At 42.1% G+C, this 23746-nt stretch overlaps 1 protein-coding gene across 1 annotated transcript in view; it reads left to right on the top strand.

The window, feature by feature from the left end:
* papss1 (3'-phosphoadenosine 5'-phosphosulfate synthase 1) overlaps window positions 1-4527 on the top strand; it is a 28677-nt gene extending 24150 nt beyond the window's left edge. Inside the window, exon 12 of the mRNA XM_061829182.1 lies at window positions 1301-4527. Within this exon, the coding sequence (XP_061685166.1) occupies window positions 1301-1439 (139 nt within the window). The 3' untranslated portion in view covers window positions 1440-4527. The remainder of the gene's footprint in view (window positions 1-1300) is intronic.
* The last annotated feature ends 19219 nt before the right edge of the window (window positions 4528-23746 follow it).

Genomic DNA, 23746 nt, shown 5'->3' with positions numbered 1-23746 from the left:
AGTTTATATCAGGAACATCGAGTACTAGCACAAAAACTCAAAGGGCCACAGAGGCAAAAATCCCATTTTGGGGTGTTCTCATTGGTTCTGCCACCCTCCAAGAGGTCACGGTTGAACTCTGCAAGCTGCTTCGAATTTGACACTGAATATAAATGTACACAAAACAAAATGCGCCCGGGCACGGCACGATGTGGACTCGCTTCAAAGAGCCGTCATGGTTCTGCTTCCTTTTTTTTTTTGTTTTTTTTTTGGTCGATGTGGAATGCTTATAACTTGGGACATCAAATCGAGCTATAAATCAATATGCGAAGCTTGGAAATGTAAGTATTACTAATTCAGATTACTGTTTCATATTTTAGTCATTTTCACAACTGTATTGAGAGCGGTAGTTGCAGGGCTTAGGGATTTGGTTTCAGAGTAGGGTTGTTTTAGCGCAGGAAAAGGTTTAGGGTACGGACTAAGTTTTGGGGGTGTAAGGTTAGGAAGTCTCAATGGGAAAGGAATTCAAAACTAAGGATTATGTATTCAGAAACTGCAGGAAGTAATTTAAACTGGGTCAGAATCTTTAGCGTTTTGGCCAACTAGCGATGCCTGTCGTCAAAACTTCAATTTAAAGGGGATCAGATAGGTTATGTCATTGGTACTGTCACTTTAAAATAAAGATTTTCATCAGGTATCATTTAAGTTTGTTTATATCGGCAATTTTGAATGTTCCCGGTCGCTGACATTTTGGCGAGTCACACGACGTGACGTGTCGCATGCTACACCTGAAGCTCGGTTACGTTCTTACACAGTTATTATCAGCGCTGATTTCTCGGATTTATCCTCACCTGGTGAAGAAACAGAAGAATCGGTTGATCAGGAAGACGGAGGAATACGTCCGTACAGATTTAAACCTGTGGCTGTCAATAATGTTAAATACTCGGATGGTTCTTCGGACGGGAATGACGCGGAGACTGACTAGTCGGACGCCTACGCGCAAGACATAAGTGTGTAGACAAAGGCCCCCGGAGCCGGCTGCTGGAGCTCCTTGGGCCTTTGTTTTTTTTTTTTTTTTTATTTTCAATAAGTGGACTTCCCCTTTAAGCTTAGTCAAGACTCATCATAATAGATTAAGTCACATTCATCAGTCACATGGTTTTCGTCATGGTTCATTTTTTGAGATATCCCCCATACCCGTCATGTCATCACCTTACGATGTCACTATTATTGATCCCCCACTTCAAGATACAAGATCAAAAGTCCAAAGCGTGACGGGAAACCAAAAATTAACTTTAATGTTCTCCGTCCTCCCCTGCAGCCATCAAGATTATGACTTCATCTCAGGCACACGCATGCGCAAGATGGCCCGCGACGGCGACAACCCCCCGGACGGTTTCATGGCGCCGAAGGCCTGGGCAGTGCTTAAAGAATACTACAAATCCCTGGAGAAAGCATAGAAAATATTATACTATGAAAAAAAAAAAAAAAAAAAGGGAACAATGCTTTCTTAATATTGTCATTTTAACAGGATGATGTTGGGACCGTTCTGTCATTCAGCACCGCACATGCTGTATGTACTGTATTTGATTTTAGGACGTAGTTTACTGATGACCTGCTGCACAAGAGATGGTTGGGGTTAGATTATTTCGGTCAAGATCGCTATAACGTGCCTTTGGTTGTCCTCATCAGAATCACAATCATGAAAATGTAGCAGAATAAATTAACTCTGAGGTGGCAAAACATTTGCGCATATTCCGGTACAATAAGGCCCTTTTTGGTAGTCATGTGACCTACGCATTGCCCCACTAGTACACATCAGAAAAAGTTGTAGGGTGGGGATCATCTCTTCTAATTGGTCTGTTTTAGTCACGTAATTGATGTACTCGCCGTTCCTCCACATGCCACCTACGTCGCCTCCTTCTCGATCGAAAACGAAAGTTATCGTCTGATCGTTTAGGTCCATTTGTTCAAGCAGACGCTATTCCACGGTCGCCGTTGTTGTTTTGGTCCTTGTTAGGGAAAGTAAAAATGGCGACCGGAAATGACCAAAATGTGCTGAGGAAACACCACCATGAGGGGTCGTAGCCAATAGAGCTCATGCACCTACGTCACCGGCCGGAAGTGCCGGTCACACAAAGCATCGTTCAATGCTAAGTCCGTTGCGACGAAACGACAGTATGTCTTATTGCACGACGGCCAGAGTTTTGTCTGATACCGTTAAACATTTAGAAGGTGATAATAAACAAAGGTACGTGGAAAAATGAGAGACACTTGGCATAGAGGACCCCTATTTAATGACAAAGTCGGTGTTTTCGCCGATAAAGTGGACTGTTAATTCGCTTCCGCTTGTCTTGCACAACTGGATCTACACACGGATCTGGTGAGTAAGTCGTCGAGATTTACACGGAAAAGTTTGAAAGCTTATAAAAATCTGGACGTATACAAATACTTCATTGCTGGATCTGTTCTCAATCAGGAACAAATCCCACATCGTGACGGGGAGACGGCTCGTAAACCCGGAAGCGTATTCGGCTACAAGTTAACCTTTTGCCGGAATCCATCGATCTTTTCAGCTAGTATTCAATACAAATGCCAATATTTAAATAAATGACCCCTGGTTTTAAACAAACGAGCATTCATTAACTACGAGTGAGAGAAAAAAAAAACAGGACGGGGAGTCGACTCCTCGGTACACGGAAGCGTATTGGAGCCACACGTACACACACACCTCAACCTCTCTGCGACAGATTTTTTTTTTTGTTAAATACGCATTGTTCTCAAATGAGCCAATTTAGCATTATAAATACTTGATAATTCAAGATTGAGAAGAATAATTCCTACCTGAAATGAAGCGATCCCTACGCAGGCGCATGTGTATTTTGGTTGGGCATCCCGTTTAATTGCCGAAATCAATCAATCTTTTCTGGTCTTTTCAGCTGGTATTCCATAGAATGATCTCTTTGAATATCTGTCTCACAAAAGAGACGCCTCTGATTTGGACAATAACCGCAGCATATTTTCAAAACATAGTATAAATGAGCATAAAGGCAAACTGTGCGGGGAGGGCCTTCAGGTCTTTCCTTCGTTTTCTACATGAATTTTGTTTTCATTGGATGTATGTGATTTGGTCCCACACTGCTAACTTTGTGTGTGTAAGGTACATTGTTTAAATGTTTTATTGTCAATATTCTATTTTTGTGACCATATTGAACATTTTGTACATCCCTGCAATTACCGTCCATTCTGTCATTATGGCGTAGCTGCCCCCTCCCCCCCATTATGAAATCCTGCTTTCATTTACATTACAACCAGTATTTCATCTTTAATGGTGGCGAGTTGCAGAGTAAATGTTTACATATTTTGTTTTTGTAATTTTCCTGTGGCTGGGTGTCCCACCGTGTCAAAGTGAAATATCAGCTGATAGCTTTCAGAGTCTTAAAACTGTTCAGAGTACGCTCGCCTACTGAATCGTGTCGCTAAGTTGAGCGCCACCATATGCTTATGAAATGCTGACATTAGCCAAAAATGTCCACTCTGTCAGCAAGCTAACATATTGTAGTGCTCTTTGCATGTAGTCTGCTTGTAGTTAATTTATGTATGCATATTAAAACGAAACAAAAGGGGTAACTTGATAATTTCTGACAGTATATCACATTTACTTAAGAGAATGAAAATGGAAAAAAATCGACTATTTTTGGTGAAATGGGGACGTCTCAAAGGCACTTTATAGTGATATCGATGCACGTATGATGTTAGTTACTGTTGCGTTCATCAGGGGCCACGTCGCAGTTTTAATTGTTCTCAGAGGAACAGCCATGATTGAAAGAAACCATTCAGAAGAACAAAAAAAAAAAAAAAAAACAACTCACACGCTTTGTCAAAGCTGATTTCGTCTTGAAGCCACATTTCTTTGTCATTCGCATTCATTCCTGGTTTTGGTCAGCCACATTAAGTTATGTTGCGTTGTCTAAATTGGATGTGAGTTTGAAAACCGGGGGGATTTGGGGGTAGGTTTTAAGATGGGGTTTTAGTGTTCAAGGTTATAACTTTGCGGGTAGGATTGGTAGATTAGTTTTAGGGGGTTGGTTACAGTTATGTCGGCGTTTTTAATGTTAGGAAGTTCGATGGAAGCTCCATCTTAGGTTGTTATCGGGGAGGTACCCAAGGTCTCTCGAAGTATATCTGTCATCATCTTGGGTATTCATCGGAAATGTTGAGTGCCTTGGTCAAACTCTGGTCTTGACGAAAAGAAAATGAAATCAGGGTTCGCCCAACCCTGGATCATATTAAAATTAAGTTTAATAAGAATCCTCTGTCATCACTTTTTATGTTTTCACGTGTATTTATTCCTCTAACAAGACAGTCTCAAGCACATTTTGCATGTCATAGTGTGTTGTGCTGCTACAGAATTGTACTATGTTACATCCCATCGAAGGTTGCTAATTTGTTCCATGCGGCATTTCGTCGACGGCACACTTAATCGGCTGCTTCTCGTTCACCAGCACAGGATACCCTTTCTAAATTTCCTTGTCGAATAAAGAATTTTTAACCAAAAGCAAACCGAGCAGCTCGTTTTTGTTTCATTACGCAAGAAGATTCACCGATTTTGTTTATAACTTTTATGGACAGAATTTCTAGGCGCAGTCGAGGTGTAGAGTGTGTCCGGTTTGGTGGCCTCAGAATCGCATCTCTGCTCTTTGCGGATGATGTGGTTCTGTTGGCTTCATCAAGCCGTGGTCTCCAACTCTCACTGGAGCGATTCGCAGCAGAGTGCAAAGCGGTTGGGATGAGAATCAGCACCTCCAAATCCGAGACGATGGTCCTCAGTCGGAAAAGGGTGGCGTGCCCTCTCCGGGTCGGGGATGAATCCTTCCCCGAGTGGAGGAATTCAGGTATCTTGGGGTCTTGTTCACGAGTGAGGGAAGAATGGAGCGGGAGATCAACAGACGGATCGGTGCAGCGTCAGCAGTGATGCGGACTTTGTATCGGTCCGTTGTGGTAAAGAGGGAGCTAAGTCGAAAGGGGAAGCTCTCAATTTACCAGTCGATCTACGTTCCTACCCTCACCTGTGGGCATGAGCTGTGGGTCGTGACTGAAAGAACAAGATCCCGGATACAAGCGGCCGAAATGAGTTTCCTCCGCAGGGTGTCCGGGCTCTCCCTTAGAGATAGGGTGAGAAGCTCGGTCATCAGGGAGGGGCTCAGTATCGAGAAACTGCTCCTCCGCAATTGAGAGAAGTCAGATGAGGTGGCTGGGGCATCTGATTCGGACGCCTCCCTGGTGAGGTGTTCCGGGCATGTCCCACCGGAAAGAGACCCCGAGGACGACCCAGGATACGCTGGAGAGACTATGTCTCTCGGCTGGCTTGGGAACACCCTGGGATCCCTCCGGAAGAGCTGGAAGAAGTGGCTGGGGAAAGGGAAGTCTGGGTATCCCTGCTGAAGCTACTTCCCCCGCGAAAATGGATGGATGGATGGATTCTGCTCAGGGTAACCGACACTTCCCATATTAAATGTGACGTCAGCGTGACCTCGAAAAAGTCAGCACGTCTGGCGGCATGCCCGAAAAATCCCATTCCTCCCCGCTGTCCCCCTATCAGCTGTGCCTTAAATGAGACCTTCCAGTGACACTCCCCACAATCACTTTGATGCGCTCGCACATCAAGGGAGCGCCAGCTGGCCCCCAGATGCAAACACTGCAGTACATGGGGAACACGTGCGGGGTTACACCCCGGCGGAGTTGCCCTGCCCCGATCTGAGAAACTCCAACCTTTCTCGCTTCCAAGATGTAATCAATTGAATTTGAATTGTTTTTCTCCAGCTGTCACTGGGATTGTTGTGATTACAGTCTTGCAATGTTAAAACCTACAAAATGGTAATATTTTTATTTAAATATATATATATATATATATATATATATATATATATATATATATATATGTTTTTGTAAAATTACAGCTTGATTTTTTTTCTTTTACCTCTTTATGTTTGTCCCCCCCCAATAATTAAAAACAGGATCACAATTTCGGGCGAAAGGGTGGTACAGCCGTGGAGCATTGGCCTTACAGTTCTGAGGACCCGGGTTCAATCCCGGCCCCACCTGTGTGGAGTTTGGATGTTCTCCCCTTGCCTGTGTGGGTTTTCTCCGGGCACTCCGGTTTCCTCCCACACCCCAAAGACATGCATTAATTGGAGACTCTAAATTGCCCCCGGGTGTGATTTTGATTGACTCGATTCTTATAACATTAGTGACTACTTCTACTTTAGATTTAAAACATTTCAGCGTGGCCCTAATCTTGCCCCCGATTGATTGCTCCTCCACGAGATCCTCTTGAGGTGACTTCTGTGGAACTTTGTCATCGGATTTACGACCACTCCTTGCTGCGTGATGAGAAGCACATGTGATGACCTTCCAGGCCACCATACTGAGAAGGAGAGGCGGGTCGCCAACATAAAACACCACATGGAAGAATTTAATCACAGCATTATTTCATATGCCCGCCTTGTACTACATCTGCCTTGGTGGCCCGACATCCAAAAACAAGAAAGTTGATCTTTTTCATTTGTCAGACAAGCTGTAATTTATTATAAAAAAAAAGTGAAAATTATTGACCCCTTTCTCAAATTCTTATATTGTATTTTTGCATGCTACCCACAACATCTGAAAATATAAGAATTTGAGAAGGGGGGCCAATACTTTTTGACACCATTTGCTGTGTTTTGTTGACAAAATATCTCACTCCGGAATGACAACGAGCACTATACATTTAAGGATTTGCGTTTTTCTTTTTCGGAAATAAAAAAAAAAGTGGACTGAAAGCACGATATTGATCAGAATCGCATGGTTTCTTGGTCAGACAATTCCCAACAAATGTGTGAGTTAAGCGGTGATAAAAGCAGATGCTGAGTGATCTTCTGACCCAACAGAACCCTAAAATACAGTAAGGCTCGATATTTGCGTGCCTCCATCTTTCTAATTGTTCCTCCGCCTTCTCCCTACTTTCACTGCAGATCCCATTATCATCTGCGAACATCATAGTCCAAAGGGATTCCAGTTTAACCTCATCTGTCAGCCTATCCATTACTACAGCAAACAGGAAGGGGCTCAGAGCGGATCCCTGATGCAGTCCCACCTCCACCTTAAATTCTTCTGACACACCTACGGCGCATCTCACCGCTGTTCTGCTGCCCTCATACATGTCCTGTACTATTCTAACATATTTCTCCGCCACACCGGACTTGCGCATGCAGTACCACAGTTCCTCTCTTGGTACTCTGTCATATTATATGCAACCTAAGGTTGCGTAATAATCATGCAGTCTCATCAGCACGTTGATATGCCACACCTGTCAACATGATGGATTGATTGTCTGGGCAAATGAAGGAGAAGCGCGAAATTACAAAAATTCAGACAGATTGGTGAAGAATATTTGTGAGGAATGGGCCTTTTGTGTACATAAACTTAAATCTTTTGAGTTTGGTTCACGCAAAATAAGATTTTGTATTTTTTGTTCACTATGTACCACTCAATATGGATACAGCTCTTGCTTGGCCATTCAACAATGATCCCGGGAGGCGCAATGATGACAAAAAAAGACCACGGAAAACAATCATACACTTAACAGTGTGCCATTTCGCATTATTGATTTTGCTTTTATTCCCTACATTGTGTCCCTCAAAATGAAAAACGCTCGTTTGAACCTTCAGGGGAGTTTAAGTAGAACCATGAACGCCGATACCATTGAAAGTAAAGCAACAACTGTCGGAAATTTTCCTTGACTCACTTCTGATAACACGCTAAATTAAAACTGTTCTTCCAAAAATGATACCTGGCAGTATTAAGTAAAGATATGGATGCTAGACCATGAAAAGGAGCGTATAGCTACCAATCCGTCAATTCCCCATAGCGCTTCTGCTTGTATCTTACTTACTAAGAGATGACACAGAAACTGCATAGAGTACTTTTTTAGACACTGAACAAAGATCCATGGCAGTTTTCAATAGATAACTGGCCTTCCTCAGCGACAGGCTTCAAAATGTCAGGATGGGAAACAGCACCTCCACTCTCATTCTGAACACGGGAACACCTCAGGGATGTGTTCTTAGCCCATTTCTCCACTCCTGCTATATACTGTATTTAAAACACAAGCAGACTATGTCCAAATTCGGTCAATTCCACATTTTTTCCACAGATCAATATCCCTGGCTGGGTCCTGTTATTTTTACAAATTATTCACCCATCTCCCGCTTTTCCGGGTCGGGTCGCGGGGGAAGTCGCTTCAGCAGGGATACCCAGACTTCCCTTTCCGCAGCCACTTCTTCCAGCTCTTCCAGGGGGATACCGAGGCGTTCCCAAGCCAGCCGAGAAACAGTCTCGCCATCGTGTCCTGGGACATGCCCGGAACACCTCACCAGGGAGGTAGTCCGGGAGGCATCCGAACGCGAAGCCTCAGCCACCTCATCAGGCTCCTCTCAATGCGGAGGAGTAGCGGCTTCACCCATCTCAAGTGTGAAAAATGTCTCTCTTTGACATGGCATTTAGGGGTTTCCTTACAAAATTATGTTTTTACAGCTGCAAGGACTTCATTAAAAACTGAGTCAGTCAGACACAGAGGCAGGCTGACTGTGGCACACAGACAGTACTTTGCCCAGATGGGATGTAAAGCTGGGTCGCTGACCCATTTTGGTGTGGGTCCTCTCTGCAACCTCTCCTCTTCCTGACAGGAAATTCACTAGCAAGACAACTGGTGGTGCTTCCCCACCATTTATGTCAGTAATATTTGCCATAATAACCGTCATGGGTGAATTATTAGGACCGGTGTTCACTCTGAGGGGCTCGTGTCAGACGTGAGAACATGAAGAGATCAGACACACGGCATCAAAAGGAAAAACATCTGCCACGCAACTCTGGAGGAATCCGGAGACGAGGAAACACAACGCTCGTCAAGGAATCGTGGAAAGCTCATTGTTCACAATTATTGATCATTCTGTTAAATGAAATATTATGTCTCAGAAGCATGAACAGTATCAGTACTCGGTATCAGTGAAGAGTCAATAATGAATACTCGTACTGATATTCAAATCCTTAGTCAAGGCGCCACTGTAGTGTGATTTTTATTCACAATTTTAACACAAGCCTAATCATCCTTCCTCCTGATTGCTCCTCCATAAGAGGCTCCAGAGAATATTGGTGGGACTGAAGTTGGTCCGAGATCAGGATTTACGACCACTAAACATAAAAAAGGGGTCTGAAAAAGTCTTGTGGCGGACCTCAGGGGCAGCACCTGCAGGAGGCCACGGCTGAGACGAGGTAACGGTAGCTGTCAGAGTGACAGATGGCCGCAAGCTGAGTCCAGATTTGGTTTTTATTACAACCATCGACTGCGTATGCTCTTTACTCAAGAACTGTACCAGGTCTGAACCGGGGGAGTATTTAGTCATTTGGGGGCCCAAGGAGTCACTGCTGGGTTACTGGTACACACGTCTATGACTTGGGTGCAGGGCAGCATGGGATCAATTCCCACTTAGTGATGATATTGATATCTGCCCTGTTACTGATTGGCGACCAGTTCGGGGTGTAAACCGCCTTTTGCCTGAAGTTAGCTGGCATTGGCTCCAGCACTCAAGCGACCCTTGTGAGGGATTGTCTTTCCTGAGCTAAATCAATATATCATCATCTCAATGTTTTCACGGTGGTAACATTAATCAACACTTCTCTATTTCAACTGCTTTGATATTCATATCTTTTGTTATGAAAAGTTCCAGTTCTGTCACTCTCCTTGGTTGACACTGACAGAAATATTATTTTGACGATCAAGAGCGTACGACTCTTATTGCTATTAGTTACGTGCGCTTGTCACGATGAAAAAAGTTCAAACCATTGGTAATTAAAAAAAAAAATAGTTTCTCTTTTTCCACTCATCTGGGAAAACGCCGTTTCATTTTCCTCACAACGCGCTAACAACTTTGCAAAACTCTCTTTCGCGACCCTCTCCCTGAACCAAGTCTGCACATGCCCAACGAGATGGCATCATCCATTGCATGAGAAGGGAGGGCAGCGCTCGAAACGATCGTGATAGAAAACATATTTTGCTTTTATGTGTGAATCACGTCTAAATAATCATTCCTTGAAATCAAAGAGCACGATTCACTCATTCGCCGTCAGCCGTTTTCAAAGCAGGTCCCCAAATTGCCAGCTATTTTTGGAGCTTTTTGACTCATCTTGGAATACCCAAAGACGACTGGAGTCCTTGACAAGATAAGCAACCGGACCTACCAAAAGAAAGTCTAGACTCACTTCTGTCACTACTGGGGGAAGTTTTTTTTCTAGCTTTGTCTCTTTTTTTTTTTTTTTTTTTTAGTAATCAGTAGCAGAACACGGGTTGTCTTCACCCAAAACATCGGTTTCTGACAATAAGATGACAAAAACAAGCAGAAGAGCGACTGTTACCGTATTTTTCCTTTGCTTTTGTGACAGCTCAAACTATAAAACAAAAACAAGACAGAGTAATGGCTTTTGAGGGCAAATTAATAATTTGCAGATACCCAAGAAACGCCATGAATTAAACCAGTTTAATTCTTTGTTTTGTCAGATAAAAAAACCAACTGGGAGTGCCAATAAACAGCTTGAAGCGACTTTTTGGGGGAAAATTTGTCATTATCTGCCAAATGGCTGCTTGTTGTTAAGTTCGTCACCATAGGTAGCGTTGGTGGCCCTGATTTTTGCCCCCCACCCCATCCCCCTCGGAGAGATTGCTCATATCTCGGGTCATTCTTCAGATACCACTGTGTCCGCAATGATATATTTTATACATGACTTTGTAATTTCATAATCTTTCAGTATAAAAAGTCCTTCAATCTGTCCTTTTGTTCAGTTCTATTCTGACCTCAGTCTGGATGTGTTTGCCTTGTCCCTGTGTTATTATTAGGTTATTTCAAACCTGCTGTCTTTCCACATGTGCGCTCCTCTAACGTTTGCTGATCACAAAACCGTAAAGTAATCCGACGGCTCTTTGATGGATAATGACGAAGCCCAGGTACAAAGAGCGTGGTGGGAATTTTATACGACGCTGCAGCGATGAAACATTTCCACGCAATTCTTAGCGCTTTGGAAAAGCCGTTGAGGAAGCGTCAGCATTGTATCGTGTTTCCCCGGATCGACTAAACTGACCGTTTGGCGTCAAAATGCGCCCGAAAGGCAGGAGAGGGAAGTTGCCATGGAGACATCTGCGGCGAATACAAGCAGAGGCGCCCGAGTCTAAATGTGAAACACAGGCGGAGAATGCAAATGTGAAGACTCGCGTAGAAGACGCATCTGCCTTGACCTCGGGCTGGCTAGAAGGGAGGGAGGGGAGCGGAGCAAACGGGGGTGGGTTGACACTCCGGAAAGTCAAAGTCAGAGTTGAAGTCCTGAGGGAGGTTGGTATGATGGGATTTCGGGCTTTTTGTCTTGCTCTTCCCCCTCTCTTTATTCCAGTCTTCTCTAAAATACTGTCTGAGGAGTCCGACCGGTCGTGCCAATCGTTATTGGAGCTCTTGCATGTAGTCTACATTTTTTTATATATATATATTGTCAATCTGATCTTATCCATTACATACATTACCTCCACATTTTCCATCAAGTGATTTTGGTTAAGTGGAGCTACAATTGGGATGGAAAGTATTCAAACCCCCTTACATTTTTCCACTCTTTGTTATTTTGCTGCCATTTCCTTAAATCATTTTTATAAACATTCATACTCGTCACTTCTATTGTCAATTTCTTCCATTTGTGTAGATCACAATAGCTAAATGCTGCTTCACCATGTTTGCTATGGATTCCGCACTCCACTATTTCATCTCAAAACTCTACTGGGTTTGTAAATTATTAGCATTTCTTTTATGTATTCAGGCCCATTAATGAGGAAAAAAAATGAATGTAAATGATTTTTGCAATTGGCGGCAATACAAGTGAAAAATTTAGGGGTCGTCTTAAGGGTTTCCATGCCCACTATATCTATCTTTTATCAATTCCTGGGCGAAAAGTAAAATGGAATGACTCCATTGTTGAGCATCTTTCAGGACAGTGATATAAAGTTGGACTATAACCAAATGTCTGCTCCTAAAAGTGTAGTGCAAAAGTGGTCCAAGTCCAAACGAATCTAATCTATCAATAAATTCGTTCCTCCCTAGATCGGAGTTCGCTTTTTGTGGCTTCTTTATTGCACTTAAATCAGGAATGACTCACTGGAGTCCTGAATTCTGTGTCGCAATGTTTTTACGAACAGTTTCTCCAGTTTCACGCAGCAATAACCCCAAGCCTGGGGCAAGAGTGTTGTAAAACAAAATGTCCAAATGTTTGGAATCATTTCACACTTTATAAAACGAGCTAAAGTGCTTGTCTATTGCCAAGTACAATGGATTTAAGTTAAAAAATAATTAAATTCATTTAATATAGCCTACTACAGCTAGTTATAATGAATGGTAATCCCTCGACGTGTATTTAAAGTTGAGGAAATGCGCAGCTAGAATTGAAATTGCTTTATTTAACAAATGTTACAAAATACAATAAAAGCAAGCTGACCTACTAATGAACTGATGCCACAATCTAAGCAAAAATAAAATAATTTGAGAAGGGGTCAAATACATTTTCACAGCACTGTAGGCTGAAGCTCAAATACCACAGTCTTAAGGTGATGCTTAAAACTGATTAGAATTGGAGACTTGGACATGGACTGAAGCTTTAAAAACTACAATATTGGAATTTATCTAAATACGACAAAGTCTGGGGCTCAAGCTCAAAGCCTTTGAGGCGCGGCCACGCGATCTATATCTCGTAGATCAGAGCTCGCTTAGCGGACCTGGCAGGACACACGGCAAAGGATGCCTCAGTGTTGAGTCAGCTGACCTCCCGCAGCCTTCAGGTCTTTTCCGCGCTGGTCTTGTGCGAGCGCAGATGTCTGCTCGCTGCGCTCCGGGCAGCCTTCGTCATCCACCTCGGCTGTCATGTGCTTTTGTTTTACGGGCGTGCATCGTGACTCTGTACGCTGCTCTTTTCACAACATGATGTCACCGAATGAAGGGGGGGGGGGGGGGGGGGGAAATAGACGGACACCTGCTCTTTTCCCCTCTGGAAACAACCAAGGCTGTCACTGTCAAATCTTTTTAGAATTAATTATCCTATAGATTTTTTATCCAATACGCTAGTTATCCACCCCCCACATTTTTTTCTTTTCTGACTAATATGCGTTTTATTGTCATTTATGGGGGCTGAACATCTATCTTTAAACTGCACGTTGGTACTGAGTGTATGCTGTAAACTTAGTACAGAATGTGAGATGACAATCTGTCTTTGCTAAACGTTTATCGTTAGCATGCTAGCGATTACCATGATAAGTTAAAAAAAAAAACAAGAAGCTAAATACCAATTCTGTTCATTCATATATCATGTTGCATCTACACACATATCCATCCATCCATCCATGCATCCTCTTTGCTGATTATCCTCACAAGGGTCGCGGGGAGTCCTGGAGCCTATTGCGGCTGTCAATGGGCAGGAGGCGGGCTACGCCCTGAACTGGTTGCCAGCCAATCGCAGGGTACATTGAGACAAACAGCCTCACTCACAATCACACCTAGGGGCAATTTGTGCATGTTTTTGGGATGTGGGAGGAAACCGGGGTGCCCGGAGAAAACCCACGCAGGCACTGGGAGAACATGCAAACTCTACACAGGCGGGGCCGGGATCAAACCTGGGACCTCAGAACTGTGAGGCCAATGCTTTACCAGTTGAGTCACCGTGTCACCACACACATATAAGAGAGTCTTAAAAATCACTCCACTGTCATTTTTGGCAATGTTTTTCACTGGCACAACACTGCAACCATCTGCAACAAATGTCAGTGCGGTAAGCATGGATACTGATTAAAAGGTTCTAGGTGGTGCAAATGTACTTTTTTAATTTTATTGTATTGGCACATTAAATTGATTAAAAATTCAGATTGTGAGTGCGGCTGTTTGTCTGGATGTGCCCTACGATTGGCTGGCAACCAGTTCAGCGGGTACCCTCCCTCCTGCCCGTTGACAGCTGGGATAGGCTCCAACACGACCCTTGTGTGGATAAGCGGCTAAGAAAATGGATGGATGGATGGATGGATGCATTGGCACAAGGTTGAAATTCTGGTGTCAACCAATTTTTCTAATTTCAAATTCTAACTCAGCAATCCTGTGACTTAACAGGGATCACACAAAATTAAAAAAAAAAAAAACCAAAGTGGTTACGTGTTCAGATTTAAATCAAAATCAAAGAAAAGGACCTAGTCTAAAATTGGTAACGGTGAGCAACATTATTCCTGGCAACCAGGAATAACACAGCATCCTACAAACATTCAGTCAAATGTTGCGGTTCACTTCGAGGGCGAAAAACTACGTTTGACGGCATTAACTTGTCGGCCTACCTGTGTTTGACTGCGATCAGAGGCTTTATTCCTATTTTTTTTCTTGGACGTCGCTCCTGGCTTTGATCGCTAATTTGCAGTGATTAGTCGAGGCCTTTGTCCTTTCCACTAGAAACAATATGCAGAACTGGACCACTGACACACACACACTCGGGCCTGCAAAAAGGGAGGATAAATAAACTGATTGGATGCAGATTCAGATTGGTACGGCCGGATGTACAAATGGTCTCCTAACTGCTCATTTCCTTGAGCCGCCGTCCAGTTTCCGAGCGCAAATAAATAAACTGGCACAACCTGAGAGAGCAAACTGTGGGGAACGCTTCATTATGAAAAATAACGGCAATCAGCAGGAAAAACAGGCTGTGGGAAGAAGAATTTGGGTCCCTGGCGAGCGAGCCTTTCAACTACGTGGCTCGAATCAGGTTGCAGCCTCTTTGCAACAAAATAAAAAGGTTGGACTAAAGTCATTCATAAATATATTTATATAGTACTCTGCTGCTTTCAGGAATAAGAAATACAAACTCTATTTGCCTCTGTAGGAATCACCGTAAAAGGTTAGGGTTGGAAAAGTATGACCACATAGAGCTTGTTACAATATCTATTATTTGATTAATTTCTAGTTTTCCACTCTAAAATTGTGGCAGAAAAATGTACTTCATTTTTTTTGTTTAAAATATGCAGTTATTTGATCTACTGTAAACGACCCTTTTTAAAACGTTTGATAAAAAAATGAACACACTTAACTTTTTAAAATTACATGTCTAATTATAACTATTTTTATTATATTTCACCTATTTCATATTTTATTTTTTTCCATTATCTACAAATAACCTGGTTCATTGACTGGTTTCTTTTGGTCCACAGGCTCCAAATGGCTGTAGCAGTCTCTTATATTGAGTATCTCAGTAACCTCTTGGATTAAAATAAATGGAAAACTTTCCGCAGTCTCCAATCTGCTGCGGTCTTCTCTTTTGTTTCAGATAAAAAGCATTTCAAATTTGACAAGATTCCCTCTTTGTTAAGGCGGCTTTATACTCCTGCGGTCGCGTGGCCGACATCATTTGACCTACGCGTTGCCTCACGCGGCACCTCTCGTTACTCGTGCGAAGCCTGCTGCGCACGTCAAAAAAAAAAAAAAAAGTTTCTCATCTCTCATGATTGACCCATTTTAGTCACATGCTGTGACGACGTCCCGGCTCCACATCTTCCCGAGCAATTTTGCGGCATAATTAAACATATCTGGTCATTTAGGTCAATTTGTTCAAGCAGACACGCTTCCACGGTCGACCTTGTCGTTGCTTTATTCCTTGTTACGGAAAGGAAGGAAAAATGCGGGGAGGAAACCCCGCCCTGCGGCGTCCTCGCCAACACCAGCCGTAGCCGCGTCTTTGCCTCGGCGAAGAACTACGGTACATTTTCAAATCTGAGTTGCCCTCGATTATAAAGGCAAACTGCATCGTGACGTCAGCGCGAGTACAAAGAAGCCTTCATGCTCCACAATCTGCATGTTGGCGCGGCGATCTGAGATCCATCAATGTAACATTTGTGATTAGAAATGACGAAAAGAAACACTACGATCGTTGTCTCGTCTTGTTTCAGAATCTACTATGTGCAGTGTTCCGTTTTGTTGCTCGTCTCAGACTCCTATTAAATAAAATTCTATAATTTTAATGTGGGCTTCCCTATTGCAGTGACAAAGATAAGAAAAGATTGCAGCCCTCGTTGTTGAATCAAGATCAAGTCCTCACCAATGAGTAAGCAGTCATAAAATACAAAGTGAAAAATACTGCAGTAAAATAAAAAATACAAGATAATATGCTGCATATTTTTATGGTTACATATGCCATACAAATTTGAGCAACATGTTTTTATAACAGTGTCACGGACAAAATAGCTTTTGAAGTGAGGTGATTATTTTCTGCTCTTATGATTTTTTTTTTTTTGGGGGGGGGACAATTAAAAAAAAAAAAGCATCTGTTTCATATTCCAACATTGTTGGGCAATGACAAGCTGATAAAGAATACATGTGCTGCTCTCAGATCAGGACAATAGGACTACCCGAAGTCTGATATCCTTCATGTCGCTCGGTCTGATCAAATGTGAAATTCATGACGGGGATTTGGTAATCTCGGGTTTCCGAGGAATCCAAAACCAGATTCCACCCGAGCGTTGAGAAATAAAGTGTTCAATTTCTGCTCCGTTTGAACTATCGCGGCCTTAAATGGAGTTGATGGGAAATCCAAAACCTGAGCAAAGGCACAGGGTGAAAATAATAATGCCTGTTGACAGACTCAATCTCTGCCAGTACTACTCGGGATTTATTTGGAGCCAAAACAAGACAAGAGCGAATCATTTTCGATTCAAAGACCCCTTGTGCAACACATCGGGAAAACATGCTCAGTGTGCGCAGCAACAGTATCAAATGTGAGTCCCGAGGGAGCGTTTGTACTTTTATGATGTGGTGCGTTTGGATGCCAGCACGTCATAATCTGCCTCGCCGCGCTTCGCTCACTCAAGTCAACGCCGCTGTTTGACATAAATAATCTTGACGTTTACAGACGAGATCTATTGCTGATAGCGCACATTCTGACACGGAAAAATCCTGTTCTTCTGCGTGGAACGCCGTTGAAAGGCGTTGCAGTTTCACGAAATAAGCAAAGGGGCCAAGGATCAGAGAGCCTCTTGGATAGTCTTCCGTTTATTAATTCTATAATGTTAACGTTTTATATGTACAATCTGAGTTGTATTACTTTTGTACATATAAATTCCGAGAAATGTTTTGATTTTAATAACATGGTTGCAGAATGAATACACGGGACAGCAACACTCGTATTGATCACTATAAATAACGTTGGTGTATCGATGGATCAAACCACCACTAGTAAAGGGTGAAATATCAAGACATGCATTTGCTATTGGACTTGTCATTACATTTGGGGGTGCGCTGGAGTACATCCCAGGTGACTTTGGGCAAGAGGCGACGTACGCCCTGGATTGGCTGCCAGTCCATCGCAGGGCGCATGTAGAAAACCGACCACACACTCACAATTTGTGGGGACTTAAAACAATAGGGTGATTGTTTTTTTTTTTTTTTCCTTTTAAATCATGAGCAACGTGAGCATTTTTGTACTTTTTTTTTTTTTTTTTCATTTGGTCAGATGTTCACAGCATCAGCATCGTTATGGGAACACATTTTGACCGCACAAAAGTCGAGCCAATGCCAGGTAGCTCTTTATTGTTAAAAACAACATAACACTACTTACAAGTAACGTGATCCCCCCACCCACCCGTTCTAAGTACGAGTATTGTATAAGTCCATTTTTTTGTGTGGTTTTTTTTGCCTTATTGAGATAAAAGTCTCCTAACAGGCCACAATCAAGGAAATAACACTTTTTTTCATTTAACGCATAAAACAAGGCAAAAAAGATGTAGCCTCTTTCGGTCACCGTCCCAAAATTGGGACAGGTACGTTATCAGTTCTGTGACGTGGCACATACTAGAGATATGTTTATGTATTAATTCTTACTCTAGAATGACACTTACGCATTTTGAAGACAAACTTGGTCTGCCCATGAATGGGTTAACTCGAATTTCGACTTAGTCAGATTCCACCATTAAAGTCAGAATTTACATCAAAACACTTTGTACAAAAAACAAATGCATTGAAATAAACAAGATGATGTACTGAGCATTCCTGCTGAGAGGTGGATGGAGAAGAAGAAGGGGAGGCTGTGCTTGGCTATTGCGAAGGAACCCGGTCCTCAATCCTCTCCATCTCAACAGGTATCGAAGAACCTTGTTTTGTGATCATTGTATCCGACGTAAGAACAGAACCCTTCACATGCGCTAAAATACGGGCTTTGTCTTTAATAATTGTCACCACGGTCGACCGACTGAAGCCTTGGTGGTGTTGCTGTCTCTCCTTTCTCCAATCTTTTTATGATCTTGAGCTTCGTTTCCATGGTAATGAATTTTCTTTCAGCTGCAGAAGCATTGCTAAAAGACAGCTTTTTTCTTTGGGGGCATGATGTCTAAAAAGAAGGGCGAAAAATGCGAAGACACTCCCGGCGCATCAACACGGACAAGCATTAGCCAGACAATATGGCGGACGGGGGACGGGTGTTGTAAAGTCGAAATGTCTTAGGTCAAGACCGTCTCAACCAAAGGACTCCTTGTATCCAATTTACCCAAAAGCAAATCATCTTGGACTTTTGCACGTCGCAAGGTCTAATGTGTACCTGAGCATAAATACAGTGTGTAGACTTGCGCAATGTCTGTGGTCAATTCAGCCTTTCACGAACTTGCATGTTTCTCGAAACTGGAAACCCAGCCAAGCATTGGGACAACACACAATCTCCAAACTGGAAGCCCTTAGAATCAGAACCTGAGAACAGAATTCCAAATAACAACCCCACCCCCGTGCTTCCCTCCTAATATTCATGATTTTTTCATTTCTATTTCAAGTGCATTTTTTGTGGCTTTTAATTTCACAATATACTGTATGTTTCTCAACGCCGCTGAGACCTCCAAATTCGCGGCGAAAAAAAACGACAAAGGGTTTCGTAATAAATAGCGAGCCACATGTAAAGGCTTGTGGGAACAACAAAACGCAGCAGATGAATAATAGTAAAAAGAAACAATTCCAAAAGTTGCTGCTGACAGTAAAAATGCCTCTCATATACCAAGAGTAATAGTATTTCTTTTATCTCAAATATAAGAAATATGTGTTTCATCCAGGACTTTTGGAAGGCTTCTGCATGATGAAACAAATCACACACAAAACGACATGAAAAATTGTTGGGTGGTTTGTGTAGGACAAAAGAACCAAACCACTTAATTTTACTAATTATGTTCCGTTGGTTGAGTGATGACCATTTTTTTTTTACTGTTTTACATTTAACAATTGGCACAGAATGCGGAAGTAACACTTTTGGCCGACAATCTTACGGACGGGCTTCATAAACAAAATATGAAAGACCCAAACATAATGAGGCAAAAAAAAAAAAAAAAAAAAAATTGCCACTTGTTCTTAATGCTCTTACATTGTGCGTTGTACTCCGGATGACCAACAGCGCAAACCACAAAACATAACATCTGTCGTAATACCACGGCTGGTTTGTGTGAGGCAGCATGGAATCGAAACTGCGAGAAACAAAAAAAGAAACAAGAATAAAAACAAAAAAGATGCTAGGCTAACTGTTAGCTATCGGTTGATTAGTGTTGATTGTTTCCTGTCTCGACTGAAGTTTGTGTTGACCACACGCACGAGGAATTGAATCGTAAAAATTTAATCGGTTTAACATTTTTCATTGTCGGACAGATGAGAGAGAGGAAAACCACAGAAGACAAGCACCCCACACCACCAGATAATCGCTCTGGATCATCATTTAGTGACATCTTATAATCTGCTCTTTTGGTGACTTTGATCGGAAGAGCGAGACAAATTAAATTAAGCCCGATTGTGGGTCCAGATGTGACATGCATAAATCCAAGATACAGGATTTGCTATTAGAATGAAGGCATTTTTTAAACTTCTTTTAACTGCCTATAAGTATCGGTAACATGTCATTCCCACCTTTGATAGGTTCCCATTAGTTTTTTTATTAACTTAACATGCATGTTTCTGGAATGTGGGAAGAAGCCGAGAGAACATTGCAAACTCGACACGGGAGGATTTGAACCCAGAGGCCAAACTGTGATGCACATTTACCCAACACTAATACAACATTCCGCTGTTCCAGTGTATTCAAAAAAGCGGATGTGCTGACCACACAACACCTCGCATGGGGGTGGGGGGCATAATGGCTTTAAGTGAAAAGATCCTGTTTCACGTCGCCTCAAAGCAGCGGAAATGCTTCGTCAATTTTGTTGTTGTCCCATCCTCGCCTCAGGTCGGGATCGTCTCTATTGTGCTGCTGACCACAGACATTTCGACTGCTTCTCAAGATTCAATTCCGGGGTTTGACATAGGAACAAAACATGCCCCTTAACGGCTCCCGTGGGGAGTTCTGCGTAATTCCAGGGAGAGAGAGAGAGAGAGAGAGAGAGACACACACACACACACACACACACACACACACACACACAAAAGCAACAACTAGTGCCAAAAGACATTTTAGCAACGATCACGAGTCATGAAATGTCATTAAGTAACTTAAAAATGAGCTGAGTAGTATATTTGTGCGTGGCTGGCTGCCAAATGAGCAATTCAGACTTAATTGGACTCAGAGCTTCTCAGTATGCAGCTTAGGTCAGAGTACATCAACGGTCTTTTCAAGGAGCAGACCTCCACGAAGTGCGACATCTGCTCCAAAGGCGTTTCATGGAGTCATGGCGCTTGTTTCGTCTGCGCTGCCATCTTGGGCCGTCTCCTGTCAAATGCTAGCATTTTCTTTCCTTTTACTCAATCAGGATTTTTGGGGCTGATCGCCGATCAGCAATTTAAAAAAAAAAAAAAAAAAAAATCACAAGATAGAGCCTATTTAAATGATCTGCTCATTTTATGTGCCAACTTTTGTATTCAATTGTTGAAATAAATATACATTTACAATAAATAATGTATATTTGTTCATCTATTTATATCAGTGAGGGATAGGGAGAGACAGAACAAATTGTTTTCTATTAGATGGTACTAAGTGCGTACAGCAGTTAATTACAGAAAGTCCTCTGAATAAGACTGTTTCGACCTAAGACGTTCTGACGTCCCCGTCGGCCATTTTGTCTGGCTATCGCTTCGTCCGTGTTTGTGCGCCGGGAGTATATTCGCATTTTTCGCCCTCCTTTTTAGCAATTATTCCCCCAAAGAAGAAAGCTGTGCCTATTAGCAATGTTTCTGCAGCCAAAAGAAAATCCATGACCATGGAAACGAAGCTCACGATCATAAAACAATTGGAGAGAGGAGACACCAACCGCACCAGGCTTCCGTTGGTCGACCGTGGTGACAATTAAAGACAAAGCCCGTATTTTAGTGCATGTGGAGGGTTCTACTCCTATGTCAGATACAATGATCACAAAACAAGGTTCTTTGATACTTGTCGAGATGGAGATGATTGAGGACCAGGTTCCTTCGCAATAGCTAAGCGCACCCTCCCCTTCTTCTTCTCCATCTGCCTCTCAGCAGTCATGCTACATACATCATCTTGTTAATTTCAATGTATTTCTTTTTTATACAAAGTATCTTAGTGTAAATTCTGACCTTAATGGTGGAATCCGACTGAAGTCGAAATTCGAGTGAAGTCGCTACTGTACGAACGGATCTCAGTCATAGACCGAGGACTCGCTGTACATCTACTTTTTGTTGCGTTTTTTTGTTTGTTGGTGTGCCGTGAGATTTTTCAATTGTGAAGTATGTGCCTTGACTCCACAAAGGTTGGAATTCGCTGCTCTGGTCACATGATCTGTTGGTCAACACGTTTACACCCAACCACGCGTGGGAGGTAGCACGAGCTTGATAGGCTACATAACGTTTTGTTGATGACTTGCAAGCCGTCTTGCATTAAAAGTACGTGATCATACCTCAAGCAAGCCTTACACAAAGGCCTCTCCTGTCCTCAGCACCGGTGACCACCGACACACTAAACACTAAAGCCCAAAGATCGTAAAAATAAAAGTGATGCGGTGGTCTCGGCCTACAATATTTTATTCCATGGTACGTGTCTCTCAACAGTCTTCTCTATCCCATTGCACAACGTCTCTTTAAAAATAACTATTGGCTATTCGATATTTGCAGTACTATGTCAAAAAATGCTAAAAAAATAGAAAAATATAATGTATAAAAATAAACTAGCTTTTGGATGCAGATATACTGTGCAAGATGACGTAAATGTCGCTATTGACATCATTGATTGGATCGGAGAAATAGGACATTAAAACCTATCAGCCGATCACCAAAAAAATTCTGATCGGCTGATCCGATCAGGCTGAGCAAAATCGGTGTACAGACTAGTTTTTACGTAACAGTGGCAGACAATGGCTCCCGTCCCCATCACTCCTGCTGCTGAAGTTTTTCCCCCTTTTTATTTTTTATTAGTTATTCTTTTTCCATTGTTCCAGAAATAGATGCAATTTGGAAAACAAATTTTGAAGATAGTGTATCTTGAAAAAAGTCAACCTTGTGACAATTTTTTCCATTCATTATTTTTGTATTTATTTTCATTTTTTCAATACTAAAATGTTTTTTTGTGGATAGGGATAAAAAAATATTTTTTAATCCTCAGAACACTAATTTACTTTTAATTTGTATATATATATATATATATATATATATATATATATATATTTTTTTTTTTTACTATTTTTAAGATGAGGCAGTTAAAACAAATTGCTGCCAAATGAATGGCCGCATTCTCCAAATTTATTGTATTTTTTTTTTAAAATGCAAAAGTCAAGATAGGCCATATTTTTTCTCAGGTAAATTATTTGAAAGCAAAAGAAAAATGGAAACAACGATGGGAGAAGCGGTGCTTCGTTGTCCTGCCTCAAAAAGAAATATTAGGCAGCTCCCTTTGTTGCCAAATATGAGACTTTTATTACAGTGAGCAGCCACTAGTCCTGTAAATAAAGCAGTTGAGAAAACAAGAAAAAGTGATAATAGATCATAAAAAGATGGAAGATTTGTCTTCAGACTTGCAGCCGAGCAGCTGAACGTGTGAAACTCTGCCAGAGTCGTCAGATCAAAGATGGCCGATCTAACGCGGCTGATTGATGGCACATTAAAGTATTATTTTGGCATGCCTGCATGTGTTTGGCTGTATCTAGGCTGCGAGAGCGACGGGAGTCTGCAAACTGCTTCAAATTGTCTAATCCGCTGGAATGGTTCGCTGCCTGGCTTATTGATGCCTTATTATTATTAATGCTGGCTTGTTTTCTCTTGCAGAACAATAACGAACAGCACTCAAACTGTGTCATTAGCGCCAGACGTTAATCCTGCAAAGGAATATTATCCAGTGTTTTCATAAGATTTGCCCCAAGCACAGCTGACTCCTTTTTGGCACTATCCAAATATTTTCCATCTTGTTCTTTCTGGTCCAGAAAGTAGATCAGACTTCCCCCCAAAGCCAGAAAATCCTACAATTTGAAGCATGGTTTGTAATAACTGAACATTGAAATCGCTTAAAATCTCACAAATCCAATGACTTGTACGGAGAATGGCATCTCCGAGTGTTCCATAATAATATTGTTGGACCATCCAGGACTGCTTTCTTGTTGCGCTGGCAGTAGCGTGAATGTTGATGTTCGAACATACACTTGGATTTAGATCAGACATTAAAGGTCCCATATTTTAGCTATTTACAGTAGCGCTCCATATAGTAACTCTCCAAGAAGGACTTA

The sequence above is a fragment of the Syngnathoides biaculeatus genome, chromosome 9 (genome assembly GCF_019802595.1).
Source record: "Syngnathoides biaculeatus isolate LvHL_M chromosome 9, ASM1980259v1, whole genome shotgun sequence".
NCBI classification, from domain to species: Eukaryota; Metazoa; Chordata; class Actinopteri; order Syngnathiformes; family Syngnathidae; genus Syngnathoides; species Syngnathoides biaculeatus.
This window is presented reverse-complemented; position numbering and strand designations above follow the sequence as displayed.